General features: G+C 36.5%; 1 protein-coding gene across 1 annotated transcript; it reads left to right on the top strand.

Moving 5' to 3' along the window:
- Positions 1-3,205: 3,205 nt before the first annotated feature.
- LOC146139217 (solute carrier organic anion transporter family member 4A1-like) lies at positions 3,206-25,181 on the top strand. The gene is made up of 12 exons (XM_083391846.1): positions 3,206-3,357; positions 5,869-5,997; positions 11,682-11,948; positions 14,586-14,701; positions 17,758-17,842; positions 18,509-18,712; positions 19,222-19,394; positions 20,083-20,244; positions 21,129-21,292; positions 22,215-22,433; positions 22,962-23,132; positions 23,490-25,181. The coding sequence occupies exons 1-12, from the start codon at positions 3,221-3,223 to the stop codon at positions 23,751-23,753; spliced, it is 2,091 nt and encodes a 696-aa protein (XP_083247972.1). The 5' UTR covers positions 3,206-3,220; the 3' UTR covers positions 23,754-25,181.
- The last annotated feature ends 320 nt before the right edge of the window (positions 25,182-25,501 follow it).

Here is a 25,501-nt window from a genome sequence, read left to right as displayed (position 1 = left end):
TTGCTGCAAGACTTCCCACCGTAGAAATTCTTTCACGGGCCGTTAAATTTGTAATTGGAAATATAAGGTTGATAGGTTGGAAGCTGTGGAGAAAATTTACACGTTGTTGTAGTCTTGTTTCGATACTATTTTTTTGTAATTTTGCTTTTCTCGATTTGTATACAAACCCGCTAACAATAGTTGAATAACAATCACTTATACAAAACCAAAAAACGCTCCTTTTTCAGACAAGTATGTGCGTTTTTTCAGCTTTTTACAATGGCCTGCTGCTATAAATTGCGAGACTATACGTAAAATACGTTAGTTCGTTGTACACTTGTTGCGAAGAGGGTATATATACAGTTCGTTACCCAAACCGCTGCAATGTTGTGCAAGGCAATATTTCCTTTCTTAAAGTTGCTCTTTCCAGATGAAATTTGTGATTTTTTAGCCTGTAGTGCTTTATACGCCTTTCCAAAACTCCAGGTAAACTTAAAAGATTTACGTTTTAGCCATTTTTCTCAGAGGCTGACCGTTTTTGAAGTTTCAACTTAAAGCGACTTACTAAATCGATTGCCTCGTGTCTGCGAGGTAATTAGGCGGTTAATAGTAATTAGGCGCCGCCTTGATTGCGGTTAATTTGTGCTCTAATTGGCTTCCTGAAAAAGCGCTGTTCTGACGCAGTTGTGGTTTCTTAGAAGCGAAACAAAAAATAGGAGGGGAGTTGCAAGTTAACTAAAAAACGATCAGATGGTTTTCGTAGGGTACGATTGTGCAACTAGAATTTTTTCAGCTTTTGAATTAGATTAGAATTAGATTCAGATTTTTTCAGTCTTCCAAAAGTGGATTATGAATTGGGATAAGCGCAACGCGAAACCAAAATTTTACTGAAATCCGAACAAGAATTACTTTTATAAACGGGAAGTTTGTCTTAATAGAATCTAATCATTCGATCAATTATGCAGGCGAGGTTGTTTAATCAATTCACAGTCATTTTGTTTACAAAATTACAATGTTTTGTTGAATTTGAAGGTAATGATTAGGACACAAGGATTGGCACTTTTCCGGCATAAACATTTACCTGCATATCTGAGAGTTGTTTCGACTAAGAAACGAAAAAAAATTCGTTTTTGATAAAAACGAATATTAGATTAGAACTAGCATCAGAACACGCAAAGAACGGATAAATCAGATTAGAATTGGAATTACAGCAGCATAGCGCTCTATTTCTTTGAAATAGACAACTATAGAATTTATTGTGGCCCAAGCCTGGTAACGCCACTCTAAGGCGGATGTAGTTTTGCGTGGTCGGTTCTATTGTTGGCGCCAGGTATTGACAGTAACCTTTTGGCTTCTTACACCTTGTCTTGTCGTTTGATGTAGTCACGGACATTTTTGTTTACTTAAACCGTGGCATAGGATTTTAGCTCTAGTCTATAGTATACATCCTGCTGTTTGCTTGAATACCACGCGGATCTTGTTTTAACAAGGCAAACCAAACACGAACGTAAACCTTTATGGGCAATTCAATGAACCAGCGAAGGATGTGTTTTTTAAAAGTTAGATGAGGAATGAATTTTAAGGCGCTGGTTTAGAATTCTACCACATTCAAATAACTATTAAAGCAACGCAAACTATTTGGGTTAGGGTGCGAGTTAGCGTTTGGCTTCGAGTGGGTCAAGTATTACTATATTTATTCGCCCAGTTTGCAATTTGAATTTTGACGACTGGTTTCATTGTTGTACTTTAAAGTGAGCTCGACCAGCGCCATTTTTAACATACTACGAGTAGGACTAGACGGGTACAAGGGTGTGATGCCTTTCCACAGAGCTCATTGCAAGTTTAAGTGAGAAAGTCATGATTTAGTTTTCGTTAAAGTACACCAACAAGAATGTATCTGTATCTTATATCATTGCTATCTATACGTTAAGTTGCTGTATGCATAAATTATAATTTCAAAATCGAGTCCGAAAGAAGGCTATTAGATACTTTCAGTATTATGATGAACACACGTTTAAAAAGTGTTTTAAGCGTTTTTAAGCGAAGCAGCTGCAACAGCAGTTACCAAAAACCGGTTAAATGTTCGTTGGCAATGTTTCAGCTCAAACTAGTCGGATTATTGGTAGCTCAGACAATAACGTAGTCTGCCGTCTATTTCATGCATGTGTAGCAGTTCCAAGCCTTACTATATGCAGAACTTTTCCGGGCGTATGCAAAGTGTAGTTCCGATTTTATGCACCACGAAAAGACGAAAGAGCAGCTCTTGCATTAAATGTGAATTGGGTTTTACGGTGGACTGATTAGAATACCTTGCTAATTTGCCGCAGTCGTTGTATCACGCTTTTTTTTTAAAGTAATTTAGTTACATTGTTCATAAAACGGGCAGCTATAGCGTTGTTTGTTTTAGTTCCTTTGTGTGTTATACTTTTAATATAATCGAGAACTAAAAACTAAGTGAGCAGTTAATCGCGAATTTAATAAACTGCAGGACGACAGTAGTGCGATAAGGAAATATTTATGAATCAGTAGCGCAATTGTGACTGACAGGCCTTATTTGGATTCTTATCCAAGCAGTTGTTTATGGCTGCTGTACTGGATGTTACCTTATGGGTCTAACAACTTACTGTTTTTAGCCAAAATTTGCCCCATCCAGTGTTACAAAGCTAAGTTCCATTTGATAAAAGTTCTAATTTTCTCGAGAAATTTCCTATTAAGGAAGAAAACTTTGCGTTGATTCGCAAATCATGGCTGAAATATTATTTCTAAAAGTAAAAAGGCGAAAATTTGAATTTAAATTTGATTTTCAATTTTTTTAAATCGTTAGCAAGTGTCTGTGCCTTATTTCATACCTTTTTTTTTAGTATACTTTGTTGTGCTGAATTCGGGTGTTGTGTTGAATTGCTATATATGGTAGGCCTACACGGCAAATATAACAGGCCACGCTTGTACGTAACGACTACTGTTTTCCTTTTGATGCTGCAATTAGAAGTAAAGAACAGAAATGCCATTTAGGTATTGGGTCGGTACCGATAACAACCTAGTATCGAACGGGCACCGATACCAACCTAGTATCAAAGGGGTACCAATATTACCACTTGGTATCGGGTATCGGCTCCGCTCTAATGTTATCTAACATTCCTACATATATCTGTTTTTTCTTTAAACTCTAAAGTATATAACTAATGTTCTTTTTGTATATACATTGCCAGCAGTTTAATTAGGGCAATCTAATTTATCAGTCATGGGTTTGCTGACCAAGTTTCAAAACAAGTTTGCTGCGCATTCGGTCGGCGAAGGTGCACGTCAGGAAGCAGAGGAGGTAAAGTTGGATGAAGCGTGCGGACTGGAGGTCGGTTGCGGGCCTTGCACCACAAGAAGGTGACGAAACAAAACAGATTTTTTCACCTTCTTTCTTGTTTTTCGAACGTTGATTTTTTTCGCACCACAAGAAGGTAACAAAACAAAATCGATTTTTCGATCATTTCTTTTGGTTTTCCAAAGTTTGATTTTTTACTATTCTGTCTGGCTTGCAAACAAAACATACGTACAGTAATAGTTAAAATTAATTTAAATTAGTGCCGGGGCGCATTTTTGGAAGAACTCACATTTTAGGCGATACAGTTAACTTGCAAAACAAATCACGACAGAAACGCAATCTATTGATTATATCTAACGGTTTTAATAAATTCTCGATCAGACAGCCCCAAAATATTAAACCCAAAGTAATTCGCAAGCGTTAAATTTGCTTACAAAAAAGCTATAGTTGCCATCTCCTTTCAAAGTGGTCTAGGAAATTAGACAAGGAATCAAAATAGGAAGTCGAGCGCTAATCAAACTAAAAAATAACTTTGTTTTCGCCGTGTTGGCCGGACACCTGCTGACGTTGTGACATGAAGCAGTGCACGAAACTTAGTTCACTACACTTCAGGCGCCCGTAAGCGTATCAAAAGGAAATTGTCAATTTGACTTAACGCGGGCGCGTTTTTGAAGCATCAACTTCCAACTACCTGAGCTAGAACAGCCGCAAACTTCCCGACGTTGTTGTGCGGAAATTACACACACAAGCAATAGCTAAGCTCAAATCACATGCTTTGATGCGTTGTTAGTTAGACATGGGCGCGTTTCTTAAATAGCGGGTTGGTGATTGTGGGAGCAACGAAATAACAAAGTGGCCATACCGCAAGCACTTGTAAAAGGCGTTTTTCGTGACACTGCGGATTTGGTGAACGTAGTATCGAATCAATTGACATACACAGTAGCCTATTTTTTTGGGCCAATGTAATAGAACTGGTTCCTTTCATAGCCACATATTTGACCCTTTTGCTGGCACTGTTAAATCTGGAAAAAAGGGTTATATCTTACCTACATGACAGTGTACATATCGTCCTTAAATACATCGTTTATTTTATAAATTGCCATCTGAAAAAAAGGCTTCTGTTTTATAATGTAAAAATCAGTCAGCCCTGTCAGAATTACGGTTTTGCTGTGGCCGGAGGTCGTCATTTCAGACCTCACCTCAGGTTAGTTGCTTTTCTAACCTTGCCATGGTTGCATAAATTTCTTAATTGATCGACTGATTCAGTTAGTCATTTCGAAAGCACATTTAAACTACATAATGTTTGCCGTTATCGTTGGCCAGTACGACTCCAGAAGGACTCAATAAGGATACAAATTGTGTATGAACGCTTAGTTTTCAGTTTAAAGAAACAACACGTTAACAATATTACAAACATGTACAAACACTACTTTTTCTTTGTAAATCGAAGTCTAAATACGGTAATCAGGTGGCACTATATAAAAACAAATTGTATTGAATTCTCGACAAGCTTTCGCACAACCGTGCTTCATCAGATCAAAGTATAAAAAGCTATAATGTTTGTGATTTAGGTAGTTAACATTCCAATTTGTCGGCCTTGTGTAAAAAGGAGCCCAGTGCTTTTATAACGGCCTTAAAATTTGGCCGAAAGTCGGCTATCAGGTTGCAGTCATGCTGCACAGTACACATCCCACGCGAGCATCCCACTATTGTCTTGTTTGGTTTGTTGCGTCACATCGTGTAACAATGCACCGCTCGCGTTTGTCTTTTTAATTGTTATCTGATTTAATCTCTTTGATCGTTATCAATGCAACGAACCGCTATTTTGTCAAACAATTGACTATAAATGTACGCCGCTTGTTATTTGATACCGCGAAGTTATTTTTTGCAAAGTTCATTCGAGGTTGAGAGGTTAAGGGTCAATTCGGGGTCATGTCAATTGTAAAACCCTCGCCTCGGGTTTAAACTGGGGAATTCTCGTTGTCGCTTTTGTCATGGTTGTGCAATTTCTGACTAATATAATACTTAAGAAAGTAAAATTGCGTCATGAAATAACAAAGTTCGGAAACGAGTTTTTGTTAAGTTTTAATTAAACTTTGGGTTGTATATATAAACTGCGAAATCAGATAAATTTTAAAACAAAAACTGATGCAAAACCAATTTTTTTCTGTGTTATTTTTGGATAAAAACACGTTTTTACGTTATTTTTGCACTTGTTTTCATTTTTGCACTATGTCTGTTTTTTTAAATTCATTAAAAAAAAGGATTTTTTATGAGGTTTGGCAAAATTTGCTTTATAATTAGGAACTTTGATCACCGCATGTTGCCAACCTATATATTATGTCTAATTTTTACCTTTTAAGATAGAATCGCTGCGTTGGAATACGAACCATAGCTTCAGTTTATTAATTGAATATAATATCGGCACCGATAACACTCTAGTATCGGTACTCGTCCGATAGTACCACTTGGAATTGGGTATAAGCTCCCATCCAATATCATCGGCTTCCCTAGTTGGCGTTTACCGATTTGAGGCCAGTTTTAAACGCGAAACCTTACTGTGTGTTTTGCAGACGGCTTTCCGCCCTGCAATGTTGCGCCACCGCCAAGTTCGCCCTCTTCTTCATCGGAATGGGAGCTGTGATGCAGGGATTCATCATCAACGGACACACCAACGTCATCATCAGCACACTCGAGAAGAGGTGAGAGCTTGGGAGCTTGTTACCGAGTAAAACCCCGGTTCTACGAGTAATAGTACACCGAAAGCCATCGCAGACTCACTAAATCTATCAATGATGCAAGCAAGGCAAGGTGGAAAAACATAGTTATCAATACGAGTCCAGTACTTGTTTTAATGGAGCATTAAGTCACACCTCTTCTACAACTGTAGGTTTTTGTGCAGCAGTGCACTATAACTTAATTGATAGGAGACAATAAAATGAGTTTCCCCCTAATATTATTGCCCCACTTATGCCAAGCTATATATGCAAAAAAATATTTTATATGAATACAACCAACACTTCGACTCTTGTACAACTCCATAAGCGAAATACTTTTATAACAAGAGCTAAAACACACTAGTCAATTGATAATTTGTTTGAATTAAGATTCTAGTGATGCAGCTTCGACAGTTAACATTTTTAAACCCTGGGTGTGTTTGTTGTTCAGGTTTTAAACTTTAAAGATTTAATTTGCTTGCTGCTTATTTTGCCATTTAGTTGAAATGGTGTTCATACATCACTTATTCGGGATTGCCCCAATATTGAGTATTGTGATGTGTGAATATAAACAGCAGATTAAAATTTGTTATAAAAAGAACAGTGAATCAACATTGAGAAACTAAACAACTATTAAAAATGCAACGTAACAAATCATTAAACCCAAGGTCTAAGTTTCATTGCAGCCTAAAAAAACTTACCTGAATTTTTTTTTTTTTAGAAAGATTTCACTTGATATGAAATGAAAATAAACAGCAGACTAGAATTGGCAATAATTAAATACAGAAATAAACAGCTTGTCAAAATATGCATAAACGATTTTCAAAAATCCATTGTGTTGAGTATTCAAAAATGACGTAGGTGTTAGTGAGGCATATGGGCGTGACAACGACATTTAAATGGATGACTCATTTTAATTCTACTATGCGTCCAAGCTTGGGCCTATGCTGCATTAAAAAACACAGTTAGGAAAGGGGTGTGTCACTTAATGTCCAATTAATAATTTTTTTTAATCGAGATCGGGGCCGACGCTTGATGCCAAATTTGTACAAATTTTTTAAAGGACGTTAACAAGCGGAGGTAAATGAACTTCTTAAAGCAAATTTTAGCCTAGAAACGTGGAAAAATACCTTTTTTATTTTTTATACTTCGATTAATTATTATCAGTTCGAACCGAGTCATATCACGACACCTTTATCCAAAATTATGGGTATCAGTATCGTAAGTATTAGACATCGTTAGCTGAAGTAGCTTTGATGCTGCCAATACCACCCGAATGAACTGACTTAACCGAATGTAACATTTAATAAGTCATTCGCTTAACGTTGGGCGTTGCGATCTATTCATAGACAAATTTACAACGCGACTTCTATATTCGAACCGGTTCAATTGCGAACGCCATCGTGTAACAAGGTGTACAAGTTATTTATAAATAGAAGTTGTACTGAAATGTTCATAGAACAGAATGAACTATGAATCAATTGCACACTATTTGTCTATCAAAGTTAATTTTCTTGTCTGGACTAAAAGTTAGTTTGCTTTTAAAGTGGCCTGACCTGAATTAGATTTTGTTTGGTGGAGACTGCACTTGGTGTAAATTGTTAGGTTTAATGACAGTAATTTAAACAAACTCCCTTATTGAGATTAAACTGCTTTTTAATAAATTTCGTTAATTTAGTGTAAATTACACCATGTTAAAGTTCAACTTTTACAAAATTAAACGTTTGGTTTACTACGTACAATCAACGTTGTGCCGTTCTGCCGTTTTTTAAATAGAACAAATTTACCAAACCGTTCGCCCGAAACTTAATTTTGAAACCAATGTTTTGATTCGGACAAGATTTTCTGGGTTTTATCAACTCGGCTGGGCCGTCTCACATAAGAATGTCGGCTTGAACAGCTTTAACTTTGCGAATAAATTGCCTTTGACCAAATACCATTTGCAATGTTATCAATATTTCGTTGTCATTATTAATACATTGTCATTATTATTACATTCTCATTATTATTACATTGTTTTTAATATAAAATTGTCATTATTACTAAATTGTTATTATTACTACATTGATATTATTACTACATTGTTATTATTACTACATTGATATTATTACAAAACAACTCCTATCTGCACGAAATATTAGTACCGAACTAAATCGGCTATTATTAGGATTATGGGTATTTTTTAATATTGTCTGGCAGCGAGATTTCGCAGAAATCATGCCCATTAATTCCACGAATAAATAATCTGAAATAAAAACACAGGAAGCTTAAATCCGCTATGACGTTTCACAACATAATGACGCAAAATCAGCAAAATGCGCCAACGAGGCCAAAGAATGGAATAACCGCCCTAAGGGGGTAGGGTCTTAGGGGAGGGGCCAATTATTTAGCCAAACCCCCTTTTCATTGTGATAAGCTTGTCGTCCGTCGGCCCTGGAGCCTTTGTGTCTTTGTTGTGGTGGTTATATTTGCTTTTTGTTGTCGGCAACGATTTAGGATTTGGTAACAATGGAGCAGAGGCTACAAATTGCCTGTGCGTGTGTACATGTGTGTATGGCAGTGTAGCGAACAAGTCATTTTGAAATAACTTAAGTTCCGGTCAAGTTATTTTTAAAATAATTTAAGTCAAGTCCCAGCTTAAGTCCTCAGTTGCCCAATTAACACCCAGTCAAGTCATTGAAATTTAAATAAAACGTTAAACTTTTAAAAGTGGTAAACTCGATCTATTTATGAGCAACATCTAAAGTAAAGAATAGCAAAACATCAACACATATCGCTACTTATCGCGTCATTTCAAGATACAATCTTGATCTGATTTTTTGCCTTGATTACTGCGTTCATCAGTGAATCCTAGAGTTAGACGGAATCGCACCAATAAAGCGTTTTTCGAACTCTGCAAAGATTTCCCGGAATACTTACACAAAACCGACTGATAACAATTTTTTTACGCGGTATTTTATCAACATGAGGTGTTCGTTCGAAACTAAAAAGCATTGCAAAAGGTGCGGCCCTTTGTAAATACTTCGAACCAAGAAATTGCCACTCTCAGGCTATTTCCACTTGACTTGGCTTTCAAACGGCAACGGGTCGTTGAGCAATTCGCTCAAGAAGTACCAACATAAGGTCAAGGTAATTTGGGGGATTCGTTATAATCTGCCTTTCATGCACTATGGCATGTTCTCCGGGAAAGCATTGCATTTGGTTTTCGTCGAAAAATATACTATTGACGTCATATGGTGTGACGTATCTCTAGCGTAGCGGTTTTGCAGTTAGCCTAAATTGTCTGCATTTGCAATAAGTAAAAAAAGCTCTAAGTTATAAAAAACATCGTTTGTTTGAACATCACGTTATACAACCAAAGACAATATCTTGTTTTTAATCATTGTTAACGGGTGCAGAAATTGTAAATACTGCGAGCATTGGATAAATTGCCAACTTTTATGTAAAAAGAAAGGATTAATGTATAAAAATTGGAAGGGAAATTTTATTTTAAATGAATTGGCAAAATATCCGAACAGCCACAATTAGAAAATATAAGAGTGTATTCCTCACGCAAAATAAAATGGATTTGATTTCTAATATAGCGTGTTTTTGTATTTTGTCGGTCACTGCGTTACACAAAGTGAAAGATCCACTGGACCTAAATATATTTACCTCAAAACTATGGGTTTTTTTCACCGTAAAAGTGACAAAAAAATCTTCAACTGATAACCAAAACGCCAATTGTAACAAAAAACACGAAATCACAGAAAGACACGAAATTACAGAAGTTTCCCCAAATCCAATTATTAGCTGTTTTATTTTGGGAATCGAAAAATCGTGGTCTGACCCACCCATTCCTCACCATGAGCCTGCGTATTTCTAAAACACAAAAAACTGATCGTTTTGCAGTGTACGAAAGGTCTGGCCGAAAATACCCCCCCCCCCGCAGAAACGTAATTTGGTAGTTTTTCGCTGCAATTTACGCAGTTTCCAATAGGTTACTCCAGCACCAAAAAGACAAAAACAAGCAGTAATGCAAGTATTTTCGGGATGTACGAAGAATTCTCGAAATGCTTAGCAAAACGTCGAGCTTTTTTTGTTTGGGCTATTTCCGCATGGCCAGGCCTCATACGACGAAACTTGAATCTTTTTGGAAATCTTCACAAGTCGACTTACGACTGAGCGCTTGTAATTAGAGCTTTCGTGCGCCCATGTGGAAACTCTGCTGGTTTACGTGACGATAAACCAGCCCAAAATCTGCAAGGGTTGCTTGTTTTTGGTCGGCAATGCAGCATGGATTTTACAAGCCATTTTTTGTTAATTAAGTTTGATTACGGTAGTCACCATTTTCGTGCGAGTGGAGATAGCCGTCCAAAAAGTCGCTATAACTTGTTTCAGTGAGAAATACGTAAAAAGTTACTAAACCCATGGTTTAGTTTGCATTTTGTTATAACCAGAGATCTAAGCAATTTTAGAAAAAAAGAACGCCATTTACAATTTGATAATGCTGTTCACCCACAGGGATCAATTTACCCTAAATCCCGAAATTTCTCCAAATTTGAGGTGCCGTCTCATCATCTTGCATACGTAGAGTGTAAAGGCGTGTTTACCAAGTGATTATGCCGCTATAATCCTATTACATCCAACTGTTGTTGAAACACTGAACAAGGGGATGTTTTAAACCGCAAACTGGTCAAGATAAGTCAAGTTAATGCGTTGACATTTTTCCAAGTCACTGGTGCAGTTCAAAGTCAGGGCTTTCTGAAGTTTAAGGAAACATCTTTATCGCAATTTTTATACCACCGTGTTTACGCCAAACACTCTCACATCATTATTACTCTGAATCGTTGCTTGAAGTTATCAAAGCTGATGTTATACGGGACCATATATTAATAGTCTTATGACGTGACATATATTTTCCATCGACATCTTTGTTTTGATGTGGTATGAAAAATAGCCACTTACTGGCAATGGAAAGAGATTTTGAAAATATAATAGACAGGATAAGTAGGAAACTACCTTGAATGCTAGCGAATGAAATATCATTAAACTCGACGAATAATCTATTTGTTATTATTTTACTAATTATATCATTTGGGTAATCCTTGTGTAAAACAATCTGTTTCTATTAGCAACAATCCAACAAGCTTACCTTATGCTTTGGTTTCTGTCTATTTAAAATATTTATTTTATACAGCCTAAACTTTCCTAAACATACCTCTAAACTTCTTTTTTTCTTCTTTTTTTCTTTTTACAAAAAAAGCTTTCATGTACTCTTTCAGGTTCGAATTATCCTTATTTTCTCATTTTTTACAGTAGTTTTACAACTATACTTTTAATTTACTATTTCAGATTCAAATTATCTAGGGCGAAAACAATTTTAAATAAAAAAATATTATTTAAATGTTTTTTCCATGTTGTTTGTTTTATAGTCCTCTTTTGTAGAGCCCAAACTTTCTTAAACTTACCTCTTAAAAAAATTCTTAAGCATATCGCCTAAAGATTTATTCTTTTTCTCATTTCTTTTAAAAAGCTTTAATTTACTATTTCAGGTCCGAACTATCATTATTTTCTCATTTTTGCACTCGTTTTGCAACAATACTTTTAAATCACTAGTTAAGGTTCGAACTATCATTATTTTCTCATTCTTCGCAGCAGTTCCACAACGATACTTTTATTTATTTCAGGTTCGAACTTTCCAGCACCGAATCTGGCCTCATCTCGAGTTGCTATGACATCGCCGCTTGTCTGTCCATCCTTGTGGTCACGTATGTGGGTACGAGGGGTCACAAGCCCCTCTGGCTGGGCTGGGGCATCCTTCTCATGGGGGTAGGTGGGGTCGTGTTCGGCCTGCCCCACTTTTTCGCCCCAGAGTACCTTTACACAGATGAGGCGAACACGTGCGGCAACCCGGAGACAGAATCTTGCACAATTTCGTCGTTGAAAAACTTCAGGTGGGATCGCTAGCAGTGATGTAATGGCTTAAGTCAGTGGTTCTCACCCTGGGTGACATTTCTAATGCCCAAGGGTGCCGAGAAATATTTAAGAATCTTTAAAAATCTGATTTTCGCTCAACTCTTACAACTTTTTTTTTTTAAGGAATAAACCCAATTAAAACTTCCCACGTTGTGCAGAGTTGATGTGTGTTGTTCCAGTTCCTTTTATTGTGACATTCACAGACAAAAGAGGGGTGCCACAATTTATTTATGATTTCTGAGGGGTGCCGCAAAATTGGACAAGTTTACTAGTTAGAGTGATATCCTTGTCTTTTGAAAATGTGTCTTTGCAACGGTTTGAATATCCCACTAATTTGTGAACAAAAACAGAGCCTTTTGACTTGTTCCTTGATTGGTATTTTGATATTTTTGCAGAGCATTAAATTGAAACAAACTGTAGAACAATTTTGTATCAGGACGTAAGTCGCTGTTATCCACACGAAACAAATTGGTCTAATGGCTTTATAAATAACATAATCCAATAAACAACAGGCTTTGCAATTTGTGCTCCTTCGCTTTAGTCAACAACAATTGCCCTTATTTGATTAGAAAACATTATTTTTTTTTGGTTGTTATAAAACCGTTTATGCAACAATATTGACTCACTGCTGTAAAAAGAGCGATAATATTATGACAAGACCCAGTCATATTGCTTTGCACTCGTTTATCGAAACAACGGCTTTGCTTATTTTTGTGGCTTAACGAATGACGTTTTGCAGACCTACAATATGAAAACATTGTCGCTATAGCTGCTGTAGGCACCTTAACGCCAAGTGAGTTTATCCTAAACTTAACATGCAGAAGGGTAGGCCTATAACAACATGCAGAAGGGTAGTCTATAGCATTTTCCTTCCGGGCTTGTTGTTCCCCTCGAAAGTATTTTTATAATTTTCGGCCAATGTCACTTAACCTCTAACCACGCCAACATCGTATTTTCATTAAAATGTAAATTTTTACTCATGATTGCACTTAACTGCCGTTCATGGCTATATTTAGGCGTGTGTTTTTACTTCGCTTTACGGCCAATTTCCGGCGTGTTTTACTTGATGTTTGATCTTTAAGCCAGTGCTACTTAAACTTTTTTCTACAGCGCAATTTTCGCAAAACAGCAATATAAATTTAAAGTAAAACAGCCTATGGCGAAACTAATTTAAGTTAACAAATATTATCCCTAAAAATACCATAGGAGTGGAAAACATAACTCAGTAGGCTTGTTTTTAACTGTATCATCAGAAAATAGCTGCTGGTACCGCGAAACGTAGCACAGCAAATTACATTTCGGGAGAGTTTTAAAACCTGCCTATGTAAGCATAATGGAGTGGAGTTCGTGTAGAAATTCGTTGAGTGACGATGTTATTTTACAATGCGCTGTTAAAACTAGTTTGGATTTATGTTTACGTTTTTCGTTTGCCTTGCGGCCAATTTCAGGCGTATTTATTTCGCAATTGATCTATAGGCTAGTAATACTTGAACTTTTTTGCAGTGTACCGGCAGCGCAATTTATGTTATTAAAATGTTTTATTAAAAGGACAGGCAATGGCAAAACCAATTTAAGTGTACGAATAATGCTCTTGAAAATACCATGCGTGGCAAACTCAATAATGCCTGTTTTTAAGTGAATTAAAAATATATTTCTGGCACCGCTACACTTACGACAGATAAAGGGAATTTCGGAAGAGTTTTTAAACCTGTCTACATAATGGAAGGAGTTCCTTTAGAAATCTGTTGTGAGTCAGAGTTTTATCGCACGATATTATTTTACCATGCGCTGTTAAAACTCGCTTGGAATTATGTTTACTCTCTGGCCAGTCGTCACCCACGTACCACAATTTAGGTAAATTTCGGAAGAGTGTTTTAACCTGCCTTTATAGAGCATAATGGAATGGAGATCCTGTAGAAATGTGTTGTGAGTCACGATGTTATTTAAAATGTGCTGATAAAACTCGTTTGGAATTATGTTTACTTGCTGACTAGCTCGTCACCCACTCACGCTCAAACTCCCACTTTCCTGGAATAAACTGTTGTTTTGCCTCACAAACACCATTTCAGCAAACCACAGTAACGCGTTGTTGTGGATTCCGTCCAAGTCAAGGCATTGCTTTGGCACGATTGCAGCAAAAAATCGTGTTACAATTTGCAACAGTTGCTTAGGCTTCTCTGAAATGTTAACCATCTACTCCTGTTTTGTCAAATTGCAAATTGCGATGTATGCTTTGCAGATTGGCCGTTAAAAGATTGACGTTTGAAAGGCCGTTACATCCACTTAGAAAGGCGTCTGGTTCATTTTTATGATCTACAGCCTTTCCTATTTTCCATATTTAATGCCAGAACGCACAAGAAACCGTTTTTAATTGAATTTTTTTCTCCATTTTCTATCACTTAGCTGGCTTATTTGACCACTTAACAAGCAGGTTTTATGCCATATTTTCTCAGTGATTTTTAAACGTAATGGCGCATGATGCACGGAGAGGTTAATTGGAAACTTGTTTGTTAAAACGTTGGACCGTGAGTATGCATGTGTTTGTCTCAAAAAAATATAACGATTTTCGAGTAAAACCTTCCACCTTATTTCAACGCTACTTCTATTTTTTGCAGGTTTGTCTTCTACTTTGCAATGCTGGTTGTGGGCGTTGGCGCCACGCCCCTCTATTCGCTCGGTGTGACGTATTTGGACGAAAACGTGAAGCAGCGATACTCGGCAATATACAACGGTACGAAAAAACGAATATTGTCGGTCGTACAATTTCTAAAATACGTTTTGAAACACAACATGGGGTTTTGTAGCAATTTTAAGATCAACATACAATCGACACATTTTTGGTTTGGTTTCATTGTTATGTTTTTCACCTATATATTTATAGCTCCACTTTAAGATTACGTTGCTAGATATTCTAGGATTGGGGGATACTTATTGCTCAGTTGTTTTCGCTCAGCCTCCATTTCTCTGTATTTAAAGTTTTCGCGCTCCAATTTTCGTTTTTTAGTACCGATGGCAACACCGTTTAAAACCAGTTTTGTTTGGCCTGAATATTTCCACATATACCTTTTAGAACATACCGCAGCGATGGTATCTAAAAACCTCACTGTAAAATACTGTTCGTTTCCTTTTTTTAGTGGTACTGAACGATTTTACTCAGTATTTTTACTAATTTACTTATAGCCACGACCTACATAATACTTTTTGTCTTTGCCATTTGGGTGAAAAATGATTCTACATTGGTATTAAAACATTAATATTACAATAATTTTCTTCGGTAAGTTTTTCACTATTTACAACGTAAAGCATTACATGGGTTAAATTAGCGATCAAACCCAAGCATTATCTGTGATCCACAGAACATTCCTTTATTCAGTAATTCCCAAACCTTTCTATTTGCGTTTTGTGAGTCATGTGCCATTATTGGGTACACCTGTATTTCTCAAAATCCTAAAAAAAACCAATAAAGCTCGACAAGTTTAACAAATTAAACTATATTAAACGAATATTAAAGGAATATTAACATAGCCTATTAACATACCCAACGAAATGCCTGACATGGGCCTCACAGGCCAAACCCAAAAGTTGTGTTTGATTTGGACTAAAAATAACGAAGTTTGCCGGCCAAAGCGGGTTATGTTGTTTACATAACGTATCGTATGGGCTTCGGGCCAAAATCACTTTTATTGGCATCCTTTTCCGCCTTCCCGCGTCTAAAGTAATCGTAAATCGCCAAATAATTGGTTATTTTTGTGCTGAAAAACGTTGGAAAGTGCTTTGTGAAAATAACTGCACCAACCGCGCCTTATATTACGTAAAACACCCATTAAAAATCGATTTGCTATTCATAAGCCGTATTTAGGTATATTTGGCGACTACTTGAAAACTGACCGGATTTCCAACAGAAGATAATAATGCGACATGGTTGTAATGTGAAACTGCATCATAAAACGCTTCTTTCATTATTCAGCCCTGCTAGGTTGAGTATAGTTTATTTTAGAATGTGTTAAAAGCATCCAAATAGTAACAGCTAAATATCTCTACTGTTTAGAATTTTAGGTTAATTTCAGTTATACATGTCGATGCTTTAGAACAGTGTTTCTTAACTTTTTTTACTTGGGGGCGCACTTAGAGACGTATAAAAACGTTGCGGCGCACCTTGCGAGCGGAGCGAGCGGGAATTTTTTTAGGTGTACCGGTATTTCTCTTAAATTGCCTGCATTTTTGTTAGGGGACTTCAGCCTTTAAGATTAAAAACGTTATTTTGTCATTTAAGTCTTATTACGATTAATTTTAAACTTATTTCGACATGTTTAGGTCTTATCTGGACTATTTTAGATTATTATTTCGTGGTTATTATTGCGAATTTGGCGTTGTTATGTCGGTTTTTTTTTCCTTTTGCCCGCGGCGCACCTGGCAGCCTTCCATGGCGCACCGGTTGAGAAACGCTGCTTTAGAAAATCAAATTAAAACAAGCTAATTTAAATACTCTTCGGTTTCTTTCGGATCCAAAAAAATGACCCTTTAAACATTATGGACCTAAATCAGTCTTTCTCAACCGTTTTTCGTGATGACCAAAATACTAAGCGTAAGTAAAATATAGCTAAGCTTGCGCGAAGCCCTGGACTTTTTACAAGCCTAGCAAACAAACGAAATAGGACAGTAACATTAATAAGTTTAAATTGATAAAATATGAAGCATGACTTCGTATTGCTTGCGCAATTTTCGTAAATTTCGGAGAAATATTGCTCAGATCTAATTGCAATAAAGCAAACGGCCACCAAATGTTGCCATCAGTTGAGAAGCACTGATCTAAATGAACATCCATGTTTTTATGCTTAAGATAGGTGCGTAACGTGTGAAACATACTTGAATAATACCCATATCATGATAACTACCACATTCTGGAGTACGTAAATCGCACAATTTTTATTTCGGGCACGTGCCAATGTGAGGTTAAATTGCTTTACTCTGTAATTCTCTCTGACATTCTCATAAATTACTTGACGTTTGCACAATTACGTGAGCTCGTTATTTTAGGATGTCGTGCAAACGGTACAGGCAATATGGTCAAAACGATGGAGATCGTATAATAAAATGCTAAAACGTTACGCTTGCATCTATCTTTAAAACAACACGAAATTGGAACATTAATCGTGATTGTACAACTATAACACGTTTCGTCCAAATGGCACGCTTTTCTAGCTAACAATTTGCGTAGAGTAGTTTTTAGGCAAAATACTCATCGGGAAATTTTTGATTACGTCATAGAGTGACGGAGTGGGCGTCAAATGAGATTGAAAGGTCACGCAAAATTTATGCAAAGTTTTGTTTTGAGGGGGATTTTTTGAGGAATTTGGTGAAAATGGAGCTCACATCAGTCCATCGGTTCTACGAAAAACTAACATGATTGTGTTTGGCGATTCAGTTTTGGTCTAAAGAGCAGCGTGGTGCACAATTTTTATGCAAAATTGTTTCATTTTCATTTAGATTAAAATTTGACACCCTTAGTAAAAGGCCACATATTTGTTGGTTGCAGCTAAGTGTAATAATTTTAATGCAATTAAACTTCTAATTAATGAAGAAATTATGAGCCTCGCAGACAAAAAAACAACAATATATGGTATCACTGTTAAGAATATTGGAAACCCATTTACATTAAAGGCAATACTGGGTTAAATATTTAAACACGACACAGACAAAGCCGCGTAAAATGCATTAGTCGTATTCCTCAAATACAAGTTGTATAGAACGAGTGTTTATTCCTTCCCTACACTTTTGTGTTTAAAGGTTCCTTGATTGCTTGTTCGATTCTTGGACCTGGCATTGGTTACTTGGTCGGAGCGGCTCTTCTGCGGATCTACGTCTATCCTGAGCAAGAGTAAGTGAGGTTGATTAGTAACCTTATAACCGCCCTACTTGCCGAAATAGAAGTTTTCGATCAGCATGGATCTATTTTTTTACAAATCTTGTTTCAAGGCCCTTGGAATCGCTACAGAAAATTACTTGTTCCGCAAACATTGATGGCCAACCTTAAATGGGCTTATTTTGTTTGGGTAGAAAATAATTAAACTGTGTACTTAAAACAACACAAGTGTACCAAAACGTTGAAAATACGCCTTTACGTCACAAAAGTTACGTCATAATGAAGTAACCTTAAGACACCACACGTTTCGTTTATTTAGTTAAAAGTTTAAGTTTGGAGAGGTGTTACTTATAATGTAAAAGCTACACAAAAATATTTTATCGATTCACTCAAAGCTAAACAAACGTCTTTAAATCGTATAAGTTAAGTAGTTAAAATAGGAAAAAAAAAACACTTTGTTGATCAATGGCCACGGGTCACTTCTGGACCTATTGAGGTGTATATACTGCGGTATCTATTCCCGGTATAGTACTGACCAACCTTTTACTGGACAAATATGTTCCCTTCGCGATAATTTAAGTATTACTCTTTCCGAAGAAAGAGTATTTTGAATTTTATGTAAAGTTATAATTTACCTCTAATTTACCTCTCTAATCTTAATTTTTGCCTCTCTAGCGCCACCGTAACCATCACAAGCGGCAGTGAACAGTGGGTGGGGGCCTGGTGGATCGGGGCCATGGTCTCCGGGGTATTCACCCTCCTGGTCGCACTTCCGGTTCTCATGTTCCCACGCCAGCTTCCGGGTACAGAGCGCCACCGCAAAGACCGTGAGAAAGACATGCACCACAGCGTTGTGCAGAGCACAGAGTTCGGAAAGAGGTAAAAGAACTGTTTAAAATACAGTTGAATTTAAGGCATTGTATGCCTTATACGGGTCATTTAATTTAAGTCGTTTCAGTTTCATGCGAGTTGATTTGACTTTAATTTAGTTCAATTTTTTTTGAAATAAACTAAGTTTCTTTAAAGTTGTTATAAAATGATAATAAAGTCGATTGCAAGCAATTTCAAAAACAAACTGTTTTACGTGCAAAAATTAAGCTAAGTAACCCAATTTTATAAAAAATGCTTCATGAAAACACCTTAATTTAACGCAATATACTGCCATCAGACTACTATAGTCCACTTTATCACATATTTCCAATTATTAAACCTAGTGTTGTAAACAAGTCATTACGTCCAAATCGAATCATTCGTTAAATAACTTAAGTCCAAATCAGGTATTTTCGAAGAAATAACAAGCCAAGTCCAAGTTAAGTCATTATTGGAGCAAGTCAACTTCATGTCAAGCCTGTGTTATAAAAATAAAACCATTAATCCTTTCCGTGAAGAATCCGCGATTTCCCAAAGTGTCTCTTAATCCTCTTCCGCAACCCGACGTTTGTCTTCACTGGCTTGGGAGGAGCCATTGACTCACTTATCATTAGCGGACTCGCAACCTTCGGACCAAAGTACATCGAGAACATCTTCGGTCTGGAATCCAGTGATGCTGGAACTTACTTCGGTTAGTTTTTGTCAGTCTTACTAAGCGTAAGGTTAACAGAGAAGCTTGTAACCAAAATTTCTTCATTTTATTTTGTGTGATGTTGGGTCGCGACCGAGAACACTGATGCTGCGTAAAAAAACAATTTTATACGGCGCTGACTTCGTTTGATGTAATCTGTTAGATTCACAGTGAGTTTTTGCTAAAGCGCATTTTGATGTAAGTGCTTTATGAACTACTTAATTGTGTAAGCATTCTATTACTTGCGGTCAAACGGTCATTGAGCACATGGTGCCTTGACGTTTAAGTTGTCCTTATGGCAGTTGTTGTTACTACCTTGTCGCGGTAGAAGCTCGCCTTGTTAGTTACTCGTAAGTGATGTTTAATTTTCACTGATGCTGTTTATGTTTTAATAGCATTGTTTTGTATTTATTCGAATTAAGATAGGAATCTACATGTGGAAGCCTCTGTGTTATTAATAAATTCCTACACTGAAAAAGACATCAGTATCGGATCGGATCCATTAGTTGGGAGAAGAATATGTTAGAACAAAAGCGGGAAAAACATATATAGAAATGAATTTTACACCTTTTTTCAGGTGCCATTTTGTTTATTTTTTACCGCAAATTGTTTACCGCAATCAAGAACAAGAAACAAAGCTGAATTTAATCCATGTTATTGCCATAACCAAACAACTTTTATCCTCTAGGATTAATGGCGATCATTGGAGGAGCCGGAGGTCAGGTGGTGGGAGGAGCGATCCTCAGTCGCTTCAAGGTTTCCATGAGGAGTATGCTCCACCTCTGCTACATCGCTCCTGCCATCTGCATCTTCCTCTCTGGAGCATTCCTTATCTCTTGCACAGACACACGTGGGTGTTTGTCTGGTTTGTGTGTATATACATGCTAGAGTGAGTGTGTCTGTCTGGTTGTGCTTTTCTATGTATCAGCGTCTGTGTGTGTTGCTGTCCATGTCCATGTGTTTGTCTAGGTCAGGGGTTCTTAAACTTTTTTCATCGCGGACCCCTAAACAATTTTTGGCTTCGCGTGAACCACCGTAGGCATGAAAATTACGATATAAATTGACGTGAAATTGAAGTGAAATGGAGTCTAAATACAATCAGTGCAAAACCGTTTTATTTTTAATTGAACTGTTTTATTTGGAAATGTATTACTTCTTATTGTACACTAATATTTCAAAAAGGCCTTTATGGACCCCCTAAAACTAGTTAACGGACCCCAAGGGGTCCATGGACCCCAGTTTAAGAACCCCTGGTCTAGGTGTATATGGCTTGTGATGTTTGGATGTCTGTCTGTGTTTGTCAGTTGTGTGTGTCGCTATCTATATCTGTGTGTGTTGACTGTATCTGTCTGCTTAATGTAAATTTCTTTTATAAGTGTCTGTCCCGAATATGGCCGTTGGAAAGTTTATGTCCCAGTGTGTGTGTTAATTGCGTATTTTGTTTTTGCCGAGAAGATCTTCTTAATTACCTTAATTTTGCAAAAATCATCCCAGAGCTGTTTAAAGCTGAAATTTTGTAAGTCTGCCATCTTCTTTCATTCCAAGTATTGTATTGTTTGTGGCATTTAAGCTTGGCTATTCAGAGATTTAGCGCCCACTTTATAGTTTTCGCCAGAAAACAAACACGTTCTGCAGTTTATTTTTTTATTGGCCAAAAATTTGCCCCAAAGGTTCCTATTAATTAATCTTTTCCTAACTATCGTTTCTTTTCTAATTAAAATTGTTTAATTTCAGCATTCGCCGGCGTAAACCAGGCCTACAACGATTCAACCATGGTCAATCTTACGTCACAATGCAACGGGGGGTGCTCGTGCTCCCCCGACGTTTTCTCCCCCGTGTGCGGTTCCGATCAGGTGGTCTACTACTCGTCATGCTTCGCCGGTTGTCAAAACAGAGTGGTAAGTGTTGAGGCCAGGGCCGCAAACCTAATTTCACTTATTTGTGAGTGCATAAAAAATGTTTTTTTTCCAAAAGTCTTAAGTGATGTCGGTGTGGATTTGAAGTAAAATGTGTATTTTAATGAAACAAAATAGAGAGTTTTTTCGCAATATAAAAGAAAAGTGCAATTTTGTTATGAAAATGCAACTTGTCGGAAGTTACCATAGAACTGAGCCTATAATCTATACTTAAACTAAGGTTCACTGTCTTAGTTAAAATATGACCTATTTCTCTTATACCTTTTTACAACTTCTCAATAATGAAATATATGGCTTCATACGGCCGTTCTCTTACTCAATACTTTACGTATCTAAACCAATTTACATTTTACACCACCGTACGCCACCTAATACTGTGAAATCTAAAACTTTCTTGCGGTTTTCGCTGTAAATCTTATAAAAAAGAACGTTTTTCTTCTTTAAATTTACTTTAAATTAGATGAAGCTTAAGTTATGTGTTTCTAAAGTGCAAAAATGTTGTTTCATTTTTTTAATTGATTTGTACTACCGTCTCGACAAATCCCTACTCTTACTTTTATGATTTGGAACACTATATACGGATCTGTTTATAAGTTTAATGGTGAAACTAACGGCCCAAATAGATCACTGATAATAACATTGGAAATTGCCGAAACGTTTGAAAATAAAGCATGTCGCTTTTAACGTCCATTTGGGCCGTTATTTTCACCATTATGCTTTTATGCTATTCCTCGTTTACAAATTACAGTTTGTTACCGCGCAAGTCATACTCGGGACAGTAGTCCTACTTGAGTCACGAATATGGCTCCGGTGCCCTTTACAAAACCTTTACTCTGACCCCTCGTTCCCATGGGTAACGCCTTTTCCCTTCTTCAACCCTCACTATCAAGTTCTTTATTTCTAGGGCAACGCCTTCTCTAATTGTTCGTGCATCCCTGGAAAAGGTGAGGCCACGATCGGATCTTGCACTGACACCGGATGCGGGAGTGGAGGGATGTTCATCCTCTTCTGTGTTCTCGTATTCTTCTTTATGTTCTTCACTTTCGCCAACGAAGCCTCGTCTCTCCAAATCTCACTGCGATGCGTCGCCTTCGATCAAAGGTCATTCGGGGTCGGAGTGCAGGTGATTGGTTGGTTTTTATCACGTGATTAGGATTTGAAATTTAGCAGACGGTAAAGATTTGAGTAACACTTAGAAAGAGAGTAGGCGTAGATTACTTGAGAAAGAATAAACGTTCCAATTTAAGTCAAAACCATATCACTTAGTAGATAGCACACGGCTGAACAGTTCGGGTAAAAAGTCTAAAGTTGTACAAAACCCGCTTAAATATAAAAAGATAACAAGCGTATGACTACATGTCCAAATTTGGGACGAAGCCCCCTTTGTTAAATAAACAACATCATTAAAAAACATTTTGTTTTTGTTTTTTTATATTAATCTAAATTTATCTGGATGTTGTTAAAGCTATAAAATATCGCTTTTCAACTGTTTCTGCCAAAAAAATGATAAAAAAAATCTCTTACTGGTAGCCGTAAGTTTATTTTAATGTTGGTTCAATGTTTAACAAACTGCTCTATAGCGCCACCGCGCGACACCTCCTTGTAAATCTCTTCTTTTAAATAATAAAAACCTTCTTTTATTTGCTTCCAGTGGCTTCTAATTCGGCTCTTCGGTACAATCCCCGGCCCCCTGATAGTTGGGGCGCTTATCGATCAAGCTTGTTCGAACTGGAGCGTCCAGTGTGGCACCAGGGGATCATGCTTATCCTACGACAGCCAGAAACTATCCCTGTACTTCTTCATTTTTGTCTGCGCCACAAAGGTGGGTTAATCCTTTTTTAAATATACTTTTTTTTTTTAATTTAATTTTTTTTTTTTCGAATTAAATACTTTTTTGTAATGAATTAACTTCAACCTATAGCTGTTGGGTTGGATTTAAGACAATAAGTGATAATAAAATTTTTTTTTATAGTCTGGCCGGATTTTTTTTGCATTTTTTAGTTTGTTGACACGTTTGTAAACTGACCCAATTTTTTTTTATTTCGCAGATTGTATAGACAAATTTATAATTTGACCATATTTTTTTATATTTTGCAGTTTGTGGAAATTACGTGGCCTAGTTTTTTAACCATAATAACTATTTTGATGATAAATCACTCAATTTTGCGCATTTTTTTAGTTTGTGGACACCCTAATCTTTTTCGCCGGGATGTTGACTTACAAGGTGAAGCAAGAAGAAGCAGAAACCTCGTCAAACCGTCCACTCAACTCGGTGTCGGAACGCTCCAGCTCAAAACGAAAGAGCGATTCCGGACAGACCAATGGTCACGTGATCTACCACCAGCCTGAACGTCATCAGAGCGCCTTGCCGGGGGAAATCCCATCACCGAGAACTCAAGAAGCGGGTTTTTTCGAGAACGAAGCGTTTTCCGAAGGCGATTAGGGTTGTTTAACAGATTTTTTCTATTTTAAAATGATTTGCGCCACAGAAATGCGGTTCCTTTATGCAATGGAAGGTGTCTAATGTTCCATGACAGAAACAGTCGTTTTAATTTGCTGGTTTCAGGGATACGCGTTTAAAAGTGCGACCATAGTTACGTTTAGGCATTAAGATTAGATAGTGGTTGAGCTATTTTAAGACAAATTAAGCCACAGTAAAGTGGTTCCTTTATGCATTGGAAGGTGTTTGCTGTTCCATGACAGAAACAGCCTTGTTAAAATTTCCATGACAGAAAACAGCCTTGTTAAGCAAAGGATTGAAATTCGTGCCATTTTGCAAAAGCCTAAACTTTCAAATCATTTCCAATTTGATTTCCATCTGCTAAACCAGAACAGTTCTCATTTACTTAAAAATCAATTTAGTTTACTTGTTGAATATAGGCGGTAATGGTTAATTTGGTAACCTGCTGGTTTCAGGGATACGCGTTAAAAGTTGCAACGATATTTAACCTTTAAGCATTTACTGCGTTAAATAAACCTTTCAAATTTTAAGCTTTTTGCCAAAATTTGAACATAAAAACGGAGGAGCCTTGCTATGATGTCCGTTGACTATGAAATCAAAGCAATTATAGGTAATCCTTTTTTTTAAATTAACCTTTTTGTTGAATTGGTAACTTTTTCATCCTAAACACTTTTTTAACTGAATTTTGTTTTTCGAAAATTAGCATTATATCTTCCTTGTCGGACGGTTGGAGTCTGATTGGTAAACTTTTTTAAATGCCTTTAAGTGACATGTTCCTAACCATTCACTCATATATTGTCTGAATATGAGCATTTTTGTTATTTTGCCGGTTGTGGATTATACGAAGTCTAATGGGAAGCTGGGTACGGTGGTTATTGTACAAAACTGGGCGCCATGCTAGAAGGAGTATTAGCAGTATATTGGCGAGGCAGCTTCCCCAAATCAGCATTTTCAATTTAAAGCGTGGTGTTAGGTTTACAATCAATCGCTATTACAATTTTCCAAACAGAAAATTAGTTCAAATATACGCTGCAGGATTTGAATACAACTAATCATCTTAACATTGGGTAAAATCAGGTATACAGGGCATTTTCGTCTTGATGAGTGTTTATTGTATCACTATGCCATTTTTCTTTCTATTTCAAGATTCTGTGTTTTTTTGCAATTTTCCGACACTTCATTATGACTGCCTTAAACGTCGATAATATGTTACCCTTAAACTTTTTAAAACAAAACGCTTTGTTAAAACATTTGTCAAAATATAGGCTTTACTTTCTTTATAGGTAAAAGTTTTCTTTATTATTTTTCAGAAAATGTAGTGTACATTTTTATATAGAATAATGTTTTTGTCTTTTTGTTTTGCATCGTTTTTGTTTCCATTCCTTGCGCGAAGAAATAGCTGTTTTTTATGCAAACACTGTGAATTTAATAAAATGTTTACATTAGTAAAATGGACTGTCTTGTGCTATTATTGCAGCTTAGTGAGAAAACCAATCAAAAAGAATAAAATGCAATGCAAACAGAAACAAAAAATATTTTTTGCTAAAAAAAGATTAAAATGCAAACAGAAACAAAAAAGAATTTTTGCTAAAAAAGATTAAAATCGCTTTTTGTGACTTTTAAAATTTTTTTCTATAAAGTTAAATAGCAATTTATGAGTAAATATTAAATTGAAAAACAAATATATAACCGGGAATTTCCAAACTTAGCATTGAACTAAAATTTTATCT

The sequence above is a fragment of the Ascidiella aspersa genome, chromosome 6, assembly GCF_963924565.1.
Source record: "Ascidiella aspersa chromosome 6, kaAscAspe10.2, whole genome shotgun sequence".
Taxonomy (NCBI): Eukaryota; Metazoa; Chordata; class Ascidiacea; order Phlebobranchia; family Ascidiidae; genus Ascidiella; species Ascidiella aspersa.
This window is presented reverse-complemented; position numbering and strand designations above follow the sequence as displayed.